This window comes from Hemicordylus capensis, chromosome 1 (assembly GCF_027244095.1).
Source record: "Hemicordylus capensis ecotype Gifberg chromosome 1, rHemCap1.1.pri, whole genome shotgun sequence".
Lineage (NCBI taxonomy): Eukaryota > Metazoa > Chordata > Lepidosauria > Squamata > Cordylidae > Hemicordylus > Hemicordylus capensis.
In genome coordinates, this window is record NC_069657.1 from 426,813,339 (window position 1) to 426,826,255 (window position 12,917).

At 41.0% G+C, this 12,917-nt stretch overlaps 1 protein-coding gene across 3 annotated transcripts in view; it reads right to left on the reverse strand.

The window, feature by feature from the left end:
• The window catches only part of LRPPRC (leucine rich pentatricopeptide repeat containing), a 215,170-nt gene that overhangs the window by 163,044 nt on the left and 39,209 nt on the right, over positions 1 to 12,917 (reverse strand). For all 3 annotated transcript variants that reach the window (XM_053311868.1, XM_053311876.1, XM_053311886.1), the window contains 2 exons: positions 3,462 to 3,580; positions 214 to 307 (listed from right to left, as the gene is read on the reverse strand). In XM_053311868.1, coding sequence (XP_053167843.1) covers positions 214 to 307; positions 3,462 to 3,580 — 213 coding nt within the window. The remainder of the gene's footprint in view (positions 1 to 213; positions 308 to 3,461; positions 3,581 to 12,917) is intronic.

A 12,917-nucleotide genomic window follows, 5' to 3' on the forward strand; every position in this document is an offset into this window, starting at 1 on the left:
TGCTGTACGCAAAACCGGAGTGAAGGGCGGGGGAACTCCACTCTGACCCAAGGTACAGAGTGGAGTTTGGGGAGGGAAACCGCAAGTCTCTTTTTGCCCATAACTCTGGCTTGCTGGAAGTTATGTTAACCCGGAGGTTAAGGAACCTGTGGTTTCTCTAGCTCTAATATTCTATAATTAGTTATTCAGATAATTATAACATAAGATACTTACTTAATGCCAAAACATTCTCTAGTTTTCCATGTACAGCTTCATGTCTGATCTGTGCTGCAACAAGTGCTTTAGTTTCAACAGGACAGCCCTTCTCCTATAGATAGATCATAATGTAGTAAAAATTCAACACCACATGGCACAATGGTTATGTTGTACAGTGGTTATGAGCACAGGTTGAGAGCATGTTTTAAATCCCAGCTCAGGCATGAGCTCATTAAGCAGCCTTACCTGCTTCTGTAATGTCAAGGATACAAACCAACTGCATAGATTGCAAAGATTAAATGAATCACAAATTGGAACAGCAATTTCCTGAGAAGGAATTTTTTTTTAAAGTGTGGGCTCTCCTCTAAGCTAGCTAGGTCTTTTCTAAAATTATTTCAAAGCCACTAAACTTTGAGAAAAGCAATATGAAATATGAACATGTTGACAGAAAAGAAGATCCTGTTCAAGGCTAATACTTGAATGAAGGTTTGAACTGCTAGTCCATTCCACAGGCTAATGATTTTGTTTCCCTCTTCTACTACCTAAGCCAATGGAAAGTTAGGATTACACACCCAAACACACTTAAATCAATGACAGCATCCATAGTTGTCCTTAGTCTAGAAAAGGTCTCATTACTCTGGAGCTACCTCATGTGCCTAAAGAAGGCCTAATTCTACACAGAAATGCAGTCTTCAATGAGTGGCTATTGACATCTGAGTGTATATTCAAAAACATGTAAATTCTGCACCAAAGGAGCCCAACTTCTGTGATTAAACATATATACATTATTAAATGAAGCAACTGTGCTTATTTTGCATTGTTCAATATCTTTCCTAGATACAAAATATTCTAATAGCTCAGAGGGGTGTGTGTGTGTGTGTGTGTGTGTGTGTGTGCGCGCGCGTAAGAACTGCAAGAAAGTGAGGAACAGTGCTTATGGCAGACACACAAGGAGCAATACAGGACACATTAGAGCTTCATTCAGAGTCAACCTCCACACTACTTCTGAGATTTCACCAAGCAATATCCACATGGTTCTCCACGCCAGTAAGAACCAGCAATGCTTCTTTCTTTAAATGAAGGCTAATATTTTCAGGAAACTCTCAGCCTAACCTACTTCACAGGGTTGTTGTGAGAAGAAACTCAAGTATGCAGTACACCGCTCTGGGCTCCTTGGAGGAAGAGCGAGATATAAATGTAATAAATAAATAATAAATAATACTGTCAGTAGGGGGGCCCTATCTTCCAGGATTCCATCTTCCAACTATATTAAGCAATCCTAAAATTAACTTAATCCAACTGTCTGTAGGGTCTACATATTTTGACAGCATTACATTATATTTTCTGAATGGTTTTATAGTGAAAATGGAAGCTATATAGCAGAATCTAAAAGTATCTTAGGATGGATAATTTGTTCAAAATGAATTTGTGAATTTTGAAATAAGATTTTAGTTTACTTATTTTTTAGCATTTCAATAGTACTAAGTCTGTCTTCCTTGCAAAAATGATTTTATCAAAAATGCAAATGGAAAAAACATGTTATTACACTTATCTCTTAAAACACAAAGTGAATTAAATGCTGTAGCTCTATGTAACACTGAACCATGGGGGAACAATATCTAAGTTCTGAGGTTAAGCATTATAAATGTCACAGTATGTAATGTACTGTGATTATTCAGGGCTATTTTTGGACCATGGACTAACAAGCCATCACAGGTGAAGCGATCTAGGAGATGCCATCCTATCTCACCAAAGTCTTCCACTGAGCTAATCTGGTTATCTTGGACATCTATTTTATATCCTACAACTACCTGAACTCAGCAATATTCAGTTGTCTGATTATGAATATGCATAATTCAACCAACCTGAGAGGCATGAGGAGCAGTGTAAGAGAATTCTCTAACTAGGGCTGGTTATAGGCAGAGGCCCCTCCAACAGCAGCAGCCATGGAACAGTGCTAAAGCACATGCCTCATATATAGGAAGTCCCAAGTTCAAACCTCTTCATCTCCAGTTAAAAGAATTTAGTCTGGGAAAGAGCTTTCCTTGAGGCATTTGAGAGTCACTACCAATTGTAGTGGACAGTACTGGGCTAATGAACCTATGGTCTGATGCAGTACAAGGCATCTTCACTTAACTTTTCATCTCTTGGACACAGTTCCTATGCACAGGAGTAAGGACTGGATCCTGGCTTTGTGTGACAGCCCCTACTCACAAGAACATGTGCTCTCTCCTTCCTTGGAGCACAAGAGGGAGCACGTGTTCTTGTGGCTAGGGGATGTCAAACAACCAATCCCAACTTAGAATACACCACTCTTATTTATTTTGAATAAACTAGATCTTGGTTTATTTTGAAACTCTGGCTAGAATAAGTTAGCATGCCCGGTTCAAGTATAACAAGAGATCCTGGGCTGTTCGAAGGTAGAATCAAAAGTAGAATCCTTCTTCTTGTGAACACTCCCAAGACTAGGCAACATCCCATGAAACCAAGATTGAATCCTGGCTCCATGTTACGTCTTGTTACGTCATGTTACGAATTGGCAATAAACTATTTTGCCTACCAGCCCTTGCTTCTGGAAATTCTTGTACAGCCCAACTCTAAGTATCCTTACCCAGAAGTCAGTTCCATTTTGATCACCGAAACTTGCTTTCAAATAGGTGCATACACAATTGCAGCCTTCAAGTAAGTGATCTTGCTTTCTTTCTGTCTTCACGTGTATGAACAGCATCAAACACATATCTACCTCGTGTCCCCAAAAAGATATAATTTTGAACGGCAAAATCCACATAGGCTGCATAACCAGACAGTTTTGGTTTATGCTCCTAGGATGCCTAAAGGCTGTATTTGGTCAGACCAGAATGATGTAATTCTACAGCAGCCAGTTGTTTGAATGCTTTCTCAGGAAGTGCATGAACTCTGAAATTTATGTACTCCTTGAACAGCTCTAGTAAACCTTACAAACGGGAAACCTGATTTAAACCAAATGCTCTATGCATAGATCTATGATCTTAGACCTTATCTAAGTCAATCCACCTTTAGCATCTGCTACACAAAGCAATGCGGCAGACTTTCAACTCCAGAATAAAAACATTCATTAAGGCAAAGTTCTAAAGTTCTAATGTCATTTAACATTTTTAGGAAATGATAGAAGGTAGAAATAACCTTTATGATTTTGGGGACAGTACATGCACAGAACCACTACAGGGATAAATTAAACTTGGTGAGATCACAGAATTGGGCTTTAAAGTACAACAATCACAACTCACCTGCAGCAGATGATGCACAGTGCTGACATCATCAACATTTGGCAAAATATAGCTCGCATATGTTTCCACATCAGGTTCCACCTGCAGTTCAAACATTGCTTTAAGGACTTCAACCATACCTAAAAAAGAAAGAAGAGAAAACAGACTGAACTTCATCTGATGAAAAGTTCAATTCAGTTTTTAAGAAAGGAAAAATTATGTCTACACTTCTTCATGAAAGATTGGGGGTTTTTAATTTAAAAAATGGCAATAGCTGTGTAGAAACTGGACTTTTTTTGTTCTTCTTCTTTTCAGTAATCAAGACCTAAATTGTGAAATCAGCCATATTCATGCCCATCTTGCTTCACAATGTACAAGTAATAGTCAATGGCAACCAATGAATCACTCTGAAATTACTAGGGTTGGGGAAATCCTTTTTCTCCCAGACACAATAATGTTGAGTTACCACTTGAACCCAACCAAAATGCTTTGTACCATAAAAATCAAACACTAATCCAAATCAAGGCAAGGCCAGAACTCAGAAAGCTATGTAACCAGAGGGGTGTGTGTGTGTGTGTGTCTGTGTGTGTGTGTGTGTGTGTGTGCGCGCGCACAGCAGAAATCTAGCCCATCCTAGGTTCCCAAAGTCTGGAAGGTCTCCATGTAGCATGGCAATCCAGGATGGAATAATAGCGGGGAAAGGGTTAAAAGTAGCTTGCAACAGGCAAGGGGTGCTGCTGTTCGGGGGGGGGGAATACTTGGTAGTATTTAAAAGGAGGAGCTCTGTGGATTGTTCCCATATACTTGTCTAAATACTAGCATAAGAAGTTAATGAGCTGCCAATGTAAGATGTGTGTGTCTTCTAAAGGGGTCTAACACTGTGTGTGCCCTGAAAAGGGGTCTAACATTCGAAGCAGAAAGTACAGTGACTGTTGACATTTTCTTTCCATGCCTTACCACTTTGAACTTGGGTTTTGAGGAGAATCCTGGTTAGTGTTAACTGTAACCATGGTTAGTACCAGTGTGGATATAACACTAAATCATGGTTAAGGCAAACAAGCAAAGGGAGAGGGAGTTTGCAGCTTGAAATAGGCTGTGGAGAATTCATCTGTATTAATTTAGGATATACAGTGATGTTGGTGTTTGGTTACAAGAAGTTATCTCTATGTGCACCAGTTACATTGTAACCAGTGGAAGAGTCTGCTTACTTGGCTGGCTGGTTCTACCTTAGTCTAGAGGCCATAGTTCTGACAAAGCTTAGAGGACTTGGTAGCATCCTAACCCGTCCAATGATAAGAATCCCACAGATCCTATCTGATCAAATCAAAGCAGAAATCTGCAGGTGGAGGTTTCAGCCAATCAATTTAAAAGCTGAGAGGTGGGCTAGAGTTGGCCAGGCCTGCTTTAACATTTCGAGGAGTGAAATATAAATAAAGGATCGAAGCAGGCTCACTGAGAGAGTCAGTTAAGATGTCAAATGGAGAGCCCTGGAGGAGGAAAAAATGAAGAAGGACCAGGGTTTGGGTAGGGATTAGGTGTTGCTAAAACAGCTCTATTTGCGGGTAGCAGACAGCACCCCACCATATGCTTGGAACTCCATCCATTTTGGATACTTCTGTTCATGGGATCACAAATTCCACACATACCCTTATCTGAAAAGCAATTAGTTGCCTAGCATAAGCAGAACATGGGGCAATGCTACCCCGAGGTTGTAACAATGAATACTGAAAGGGAATCATCACCAAATATCTCTCTTTGCCCCTCTGTCAGAGAAGGAATCTGGCAAACTCAAAAACGCTCTCTAGGGAAGTAACAAACTCCCTTTCACAAGAGAAATAGCATGAGCTAATCTTCTCTGCAGTAACTCAAGATAGCAACGACTCCCCACCGCACTGTCAACAGCTAATGAGCTGGCAAACTACTAGAAGGAGGTAAACTCAACAAAACTCAGGAAATTTATCTTGTATCTGAAGAGACATCTCCTGCAGATAAAGCGTCAAGCTCAGCAATTCAACCGTCCATGTACACTTCACCCAAGCCATTTCCAGCCTTTTGTTCAGTGGCTTTACACCCAAGTTGATCAATTCATGCAACCATGAATTTTTGTTCAGCCTCAGTTTCAGCCCCTCCAGAAAGGGTGCGTGACTTGTGCATGGCTCCAGGGCATAAATTTTCCTACTTGTACCTCAGATCCAAACAGATGCGCTCAGAACCAGTATTGGATTCTATACTGAAACCTGCATCAGGACCTGTACAGTGTTCTGCCTGGATTTATACCATACTGGTACTCAAGCTCGCGAGTGGTAGCTCTATGAAACTTGCCCTTTCTTCTTCCCACTTTTCTGCTGCTTTCCCCCACAAGCAAACCTGCTCGGCTGCCTATCTACAAGAATACCTGACAGACCATGGATCAGGATCAGTAATGCTAACCTTCTGCCCCTTTTAATCTCCTTGCCCCCTTCTCTCCTCTCTTCAAGCCGGCATTTTAGCCCTTTTACAAGACGCTTTAAGCCAATTTATTTACAATGTGGACTTAAGCTAAAATTCCTCTTCGTGAGATTCTTGTTAAGACTGCTGCCTGTCTAACCAACCGTTTCCATTTTCTGTACCTCTTTTGCCTGCAAACAAATATTTAACTGCATATACTCTTCCTCATCATTTCCAGACCAAAGCTTTGCTCAAGATTAAGACTGTGATAGACTGCTCCCCCGTAGTCAAGCTGATTCCCAAGTTAGCCCAAAAGTATAGTCAGAGTGTCCTAGCCAAGCACTCTGGAGTAGTTCAATCAACATTAGGACTAAGCCCAGCCTAATTAGATAAACCTTTTAGACCTTTAAGATCCTTGATATAGTTTAAAAATAAACATACAAATAATCTTTGACCACACAGCTGAAATACATTTTAAATTATTTCCTTAAATAAACAATGGTTTGTTGTTACATCACAAGTATCAAATCTCTCTGTGAATAGTACCATGCTTGCAACAAAACACCACCTATGACATGGGAGGAAGTTAATCAGGATGAATAGGTATCTGAGAGGGACCCAGATTGGTGGCAGCAGGGAAGCTGTAGAACACCCCATTGGATTTTGGCAGGATAAGCCTTCACATAGGCAAAAGAACATATGACTCTACAAGCTCTCTCCAATCTTTAAAATATGATTAAGAGATCATAAATACTATGTCTATACGAGGCTAAACTACTTTTCAAACTCCCAAGTTTTGATGCGGTTTCTAATATTACCTTTTTAATGCTGTACTGGGGTATGAGAAATTTAAGTTTTTGAATGTGTAGACTTCCTGTCAAATCCTATTTCTAATGAGTCTCTAAATCTGAAAGCCTAGCGCAAAAGCCAGAGAACTGGTAGACTAAATCTGCACATTTAGCAAGATTATTATTTGAACAGCAGCCTCTTATACCCAAGGAGAAAGTGCATCAAAACCTGGGAATTTGAAAAGTAGTTTTCAGTAAGTTGAAATACTAGATAACAATGAGTGACATAAAAATATGTCAAATGAATGCTGACTTCTGTCTTTGGAGTTTGACGTTCTCAAGACAGAAAAAAATCAACATTCATTTGTTACATTTTAAACATGTGGACCACTTTACAAATAAACTTATTGTTATCCAGTATTTCAACTTATTGAAAACTAAAATAATACAGGGGCTGAGTATGTGAGCTCCAAGAGAGGAACTCTCTAGTTTAAATCTTACCTCAGCCAGAGATGTACTTACCAGGTGGCATTAAACAAGCCACTATTCTCTCTTGCAGGTTTGCTATAAAGTTTGAAATGTCAAAGTTCAGAAGAGAGATTTCTAACTTGCTCATCCTCTGCATGATCCTGCAAGTCATATAATTGCAATTCTCATTTTACAGATAGGGAACTAAGGCTGCAGTCCTAGGCACAGCTACTTGGAATTAAGTGCGACTGGATCAAGTGGGACTCTGATAGTAGCTTCATGCTGTTCTGCTCATGTGGCAAGTAAGTCAGTTCTGCTTGCCTCCAGCACTGAGAGCTCTCTCTGGAAGCTGTCCTATACACAGGAGAGCCTAGAGAGGTGCAAAGTGCTTGCCTGCACTTCACCATCCCTGCACTCCTGGGAAGGATGGAGCAGTTCTCTGACTTGCCCTTGGCAAAGTAACTTTAGCTAGAGGAAAGGAGTTGTTGGCTGGACTCTCATGTTGTATGACTAATTTGTCCTAGCAGCTTGGGAGAGTAAGGACCTACACGTAACGCTGGAAGAAGAAAGCCCAGTCAGCCAAAAAATGGCAAACAAGTGCTCCTCGCCTCTCTAACCTTCTCTGTCTGCAGGGATAACTTTTGGTGGAAGCCTTCAAGCTTTCCAATAGCAGCAGAACGAAAATATAAAAACCAATGCTGCTGTTGTCTTAGAGGCAACAGGTCTCTAAGATTGCAAGATAATCGTAGGAGAATAAAGAACAAACATTGAAAGTTTAGAATTGATTAAGAAGACCACAGATTACAGGTCTGCATTAGTTTGACTGTAACTGTTTTGCAGTAATGAGCATTTGCAGCCATTTTGGTGCTTCATCAGCATCATAGCCATTATATCATGTGGAATTAATCATCACATATTCAGCAAATCTGACAAACTATTACCATTGGACCTTTATTATGATCTCTTAGGAGATAAACAAAAGCAGATCTAGACTTGTTATTGCATACTTCCTGATCACTACAATCATTTAATTATGTGTTGATACATGTCTTATAAGATCAAAGAATGTTGTATTATGATATTGTATATATATACTGCTACTACTGCACTATTAGCATAGCACTATCGATTTTTATATTTTTGTTCTGTATCTGGCGATACTGCCCCCCTTTCTGGTAGAGTCTAGCAGCAGGACAAGGCATACCTCAGCTTTTATATGTGCACAGAATTGGGCTGCATAGTAGAAGGAATAATCTACCTATTGTCAACAACTCACTGCTGAGCATGAATCAGAACCTACATTATACTAGTTCTCGAAGGAAGTATCCTGCCACTGAAATTAGCTGAATTGCCATGATCTTTACACTGGAATATGCTCAGTGAAAGAATAAGCTTGGTGAAAGTTAGTAGTAAGGTTTATTTTTTTAATTTTTCAGAAGACATTCTGAATATAAGCACCATGTTTTAACTGTTATTGTTCTCAACATATTTTAACACTCAATAATCTGATCAATAATTCCAAAACACCACCATGCCCAAGAGAAGCAGAAGATCTTTCTCAGATTCAAATGATTCAAGTTTACTATATGGTAAATTATTCAATAAGATGAATGTTTAAAGTTGAAATCCTACAAATTACAAACTTTTTAACTTCCCTTTTGCAACTATAATAGAAAATTATATTACATATAATTAAGTTCTTGGACCTTCCTAGAAGTGTAATCTGTGCAAAGTTACTTTGTTTGCTTTGTGTTCCTGGAGACACAAGTTTGGGAACCCTGGATTTTGGAGTTAAAGCCTTTTCCTCTAGAAAAGATTTTAAAGGAGGGAAGGAGAGAGAGCAAGGATTCACCACATACATGTTCAAGATGGGAAGTTTCACTCATAGAAAGCACATGTAAATACTTGCTTTTAAAAACTAATTTTGATACATTAACTTGATTATTATGAACAAAATCTTACATCCTACAAAGATTGCCTCAAAGACATCGTACAGAAGCTCTTATTTTTGAAAACCACATAACTTGCTGAATTTTATTAGATCAAGTCTAGTTAACCAGCTTTGGGTTCATGTCAAAACCTATGCAGGTACTAGAATTTTTGTTAGCATAAAAATGATTTGTCAGATGCTGCAGGATACCAGATCCAAGTAGCATATGTCTCCCCCCACCCTTCCAAGTTGCCTCACATATTTGTTACTATAAAAAAATCTAAAGTTTCCTGAAGTCCCTGTCTTTGCCCTGGAGTGCCACCTATGGAAAAGTGACACTTCCATGAATATTTTATGCAGTGCACTACGGTGCAAATAATCAAATGTGAATTCCCTTTGAGCACTTAAAAATACATGCCGACAAGTCACACTAAATTAAAGTCGCATCATCTGCTCAAGTTTGCCTTAAAACAACACTGAATGATTTTAACCCAGAATTGGCAAAATTAAATTTAGAAAGCATTAATTACAATATATAATTTTGCTCAATACCTTTCAAATTTTGACAGCAAGCTTATGCTTTATATTTATAAGACGTCAAAAGCTGTAATGAAAGCTCAGCTAAAGTTACATTTCATAACCGTTTCCCAAATTAAAAACTGTTTAGATCCACATTATGGGGGGAAAATCTGTTTTGTTTTCGAAAACAGCTGCTACAGTAAGTTAGGTTCACTTTCCCCAGGAGACATTGGCCTACATCCAGACTAGGGTTGTGCTAGCATAATGATGTAGCCCAATGACATTGCACAAAGAAAGGAAGAGCAGTTCTTGCGCTAGCAGAAGATGTTGACAAGTTGCACAACCCCATACGTGTCCCAGAGAAGGACTTCCACTAATGGCTGTGCAGAATCATGGAACTCTGCTACTTTGCACATTTCTGCAAACTTAAATGTGCACAATTTCTTTCACTGCACTAGCTCAACATGGATGATTGAAGAGTAAATTATAGCCAAAACATGCTAATCTTCTTCCAAATCTCAAATTGTTATCTATTATAAAACCAACTCCAGGTGTCCCTAATTTTGAGCAAACAGAAGTAGTGAAGATCAGAGTTTAGGGCATTATTGCTAGTATTATTGGGATAGTTGGGAAATTTAGGACCAACAAGCGGAAGTGCTTTTTCACACAGCACATAATTAATCCATGGAATTCCTTGCCATGGGATGTGGTGATGGCCACCAGCTTGGATGGCTTTTAAAGGAGCTTAGACAGATTCATGGAGAACAGGTCTATCAATGGCTACTAGTCTGATGGCTGTGGGCCATCTCCAGCCTCAGAGGCACAATGCCTCTCAATCCCAGTTGTAGGGGAGCAACAGCAGGAGAGAGGGCATGCACATACCTCTTGCCTGTGGGCTCCCCAGAGGTATCTGGTGGGGCACTGTATGAAACAGGATGCTGGACTAGATGGGCCTTGTGCCTGATCCAGCAGGGCTGTTCTCATGATCCTGTTATGGACATGGTTGCACTCCCCCTAGAGGAGCTGGCGAGTCCAACAAGAACAGGGGAGAAACTTGGGAGTGCTTCTGGTCTCAGGCCTCACCCTGGTCTCTCAGATGGAGGCTATGGCCAGGAGTGCTTTCTGTCAACTTCAGCTGACACGACAGCTGTGTCCATTCCTTGAAGATAATGATCTCAAAGCTGTGGTGCACTCATTGGTAACTGCTCAGCTTGACCACTGCAATGAGCTGTATATGGGGCTGCCTTCATACATTGTTCAGAAACTTCAGTTCATTCAATATGCAGCAGCCAGATTGGTCTCCGGGGTTTCTTGGAGAGACCATACATAATATGCCTGTTTTAAAATAGCTGCAATGGCTGCCGATATGTTTCCAGGGAAAATACAAAGTGCTGGTAATTACCTTTAAAGCTCTAAATGGCAAAGGGCCAGGTTACCTGGGAGAGCATCTTCTTCAGTATGGTCCCCAATGCAGTTTAAGGTCATCAGGAGAGGTCCGTCCCTGGCTGTTGCCTGACAGAAACTCGAAATTGGGCCTTTTCTGTAGCTGCTCCTGGGCTTTGGAATGTGCTCTCTATGGATATCTTCTATATACTTTTTCTCTTAGCCAGTCATGCGTGGTTAGGATTTGGCGGCGGAACGCTCATGACACGCTGCGAGAGTTTTATGTCAACAAAAATGGTGGCAGGCGGTGGCAACAGGTCACAAAACAGCCTGAGGAGGATGTGGGAGGTGGCAGTAGCGGGATGGACTGGCCCTGGCCCTGCCCTGCCCAGGGAAGGAGTAGGCACCGGCGAACCAGCCTGGCCTGGCCACCGGGAGCAGGAGATGGTGGCGGTATGGACTGGCCTTGGCAACAGGAGAGGAGAAGTGGTTTCAGCAGGAGGAGAAGGAATGGGGAACCGACTGGGTGGAAGGGGGGGAAGTGGCAAAGAGACTGGAAAGCCGGCCATAAACTACGGTTGGGGACCGGAGGGTGGAAGCAGGCATGCGTCGGGGACCCGAGACTTGCGCAGAAGGTTTGGGGGGAGTGTACTACTGCACAGATGCTCTGCGCAGGATCTGCTAGTTATTTATTTTTTAACTTGATTAGAGGTTTAAAGAGCTTTAGAAGCCTTTAAAAGAACCCTAAAATACATCTTTTAACCTGGCCTTTTGTAATTACTGAAATGACTTTAAACTGATTTTAATGAGTTATTTGTTTATCATCTGTTTTTATATTTGTGAACCACCCAGGACCATCTGGGTGAGGTGGTATAAAAATCTAATGAATTTAACATATTTTTATTTATGTTAATGTTAAATAACAATCACCACCACCACCACCACCACCACTGCTTAAGACAAAAACAGCACTGAAATACATCACCACCACCACCGCTTAAGTAAAAAACAGCACTAAAATACAAATTTAAATGACTTGTGAGATGACCACTTTGTTCTGTGATAAAAGCAAGGTAAATAAAAAGGTTTTTTTACAAATTGTAGGAACAACATAGGAGGCTGCTATATACTGAATCAGACCATTGGTCCATCTAGCTCAGTATTGTCTACACAGACTGGCAGCGACTTCTCCAAGGTTGAAGGCAGGAGTCTCTCTCAGCCCTATCTTGGAGATGCCAGGGAGGGAACTACAGCTTGCCTGTAACTCTGATTCTTCCAGTGGTCATCTGTCCTTTTACAAAAATGGGCTACGTGCCTGCACAGAGACCTCATCAGAACCTAACAAGCTCAATTCTCCTGCTTCAGGCAAGAACCCCGCCCCCAGCTGCTACATGCAGCTGCGCCACTCCTCATCCCCTCAGTCACAGAGTCAGGCTTCAGTAGACCCTGCAGGGAGGATAGGACGACGTGTAAAAGGACAGATGACCACTAGAAGAACCAAAGTTACAGGTAAGCAAACTGTAGTTCTTCGACGTGGTCTCTGTCTTTTACACAAATTGGCGCATAACAAGCAAGTACCCATGGAAGAGGAAAGAAACAGAAGCAATCTGTATTTATTTCAGGAACAAGTACATCAACTGAAAATTGATTGCAGGACACTCCTGCCCAATACAGCATCATTCCGTGCCCTGGCATCAATAGCATATGATTGAGAAACGAGTGGGGAGAAGTCCAGGTAGCACATAGTGTCCAAGGGGACCGCACAATCAAAGTCGACAGAGGCCACTACAGACCTAACTGGTAGGTTAATGGTAGCAGGCAGTGGCTTACGAGTCAATTGATAGCAAAGTTCAATTGTGGAAACTACCCATCTAGATAGGGATTGGGCCAGAACTTGAATACCCTTACGAGGCCCATCATAAAGAACGAACAAGGAAGGAGTTTTTCTCTACTCAGCAGATC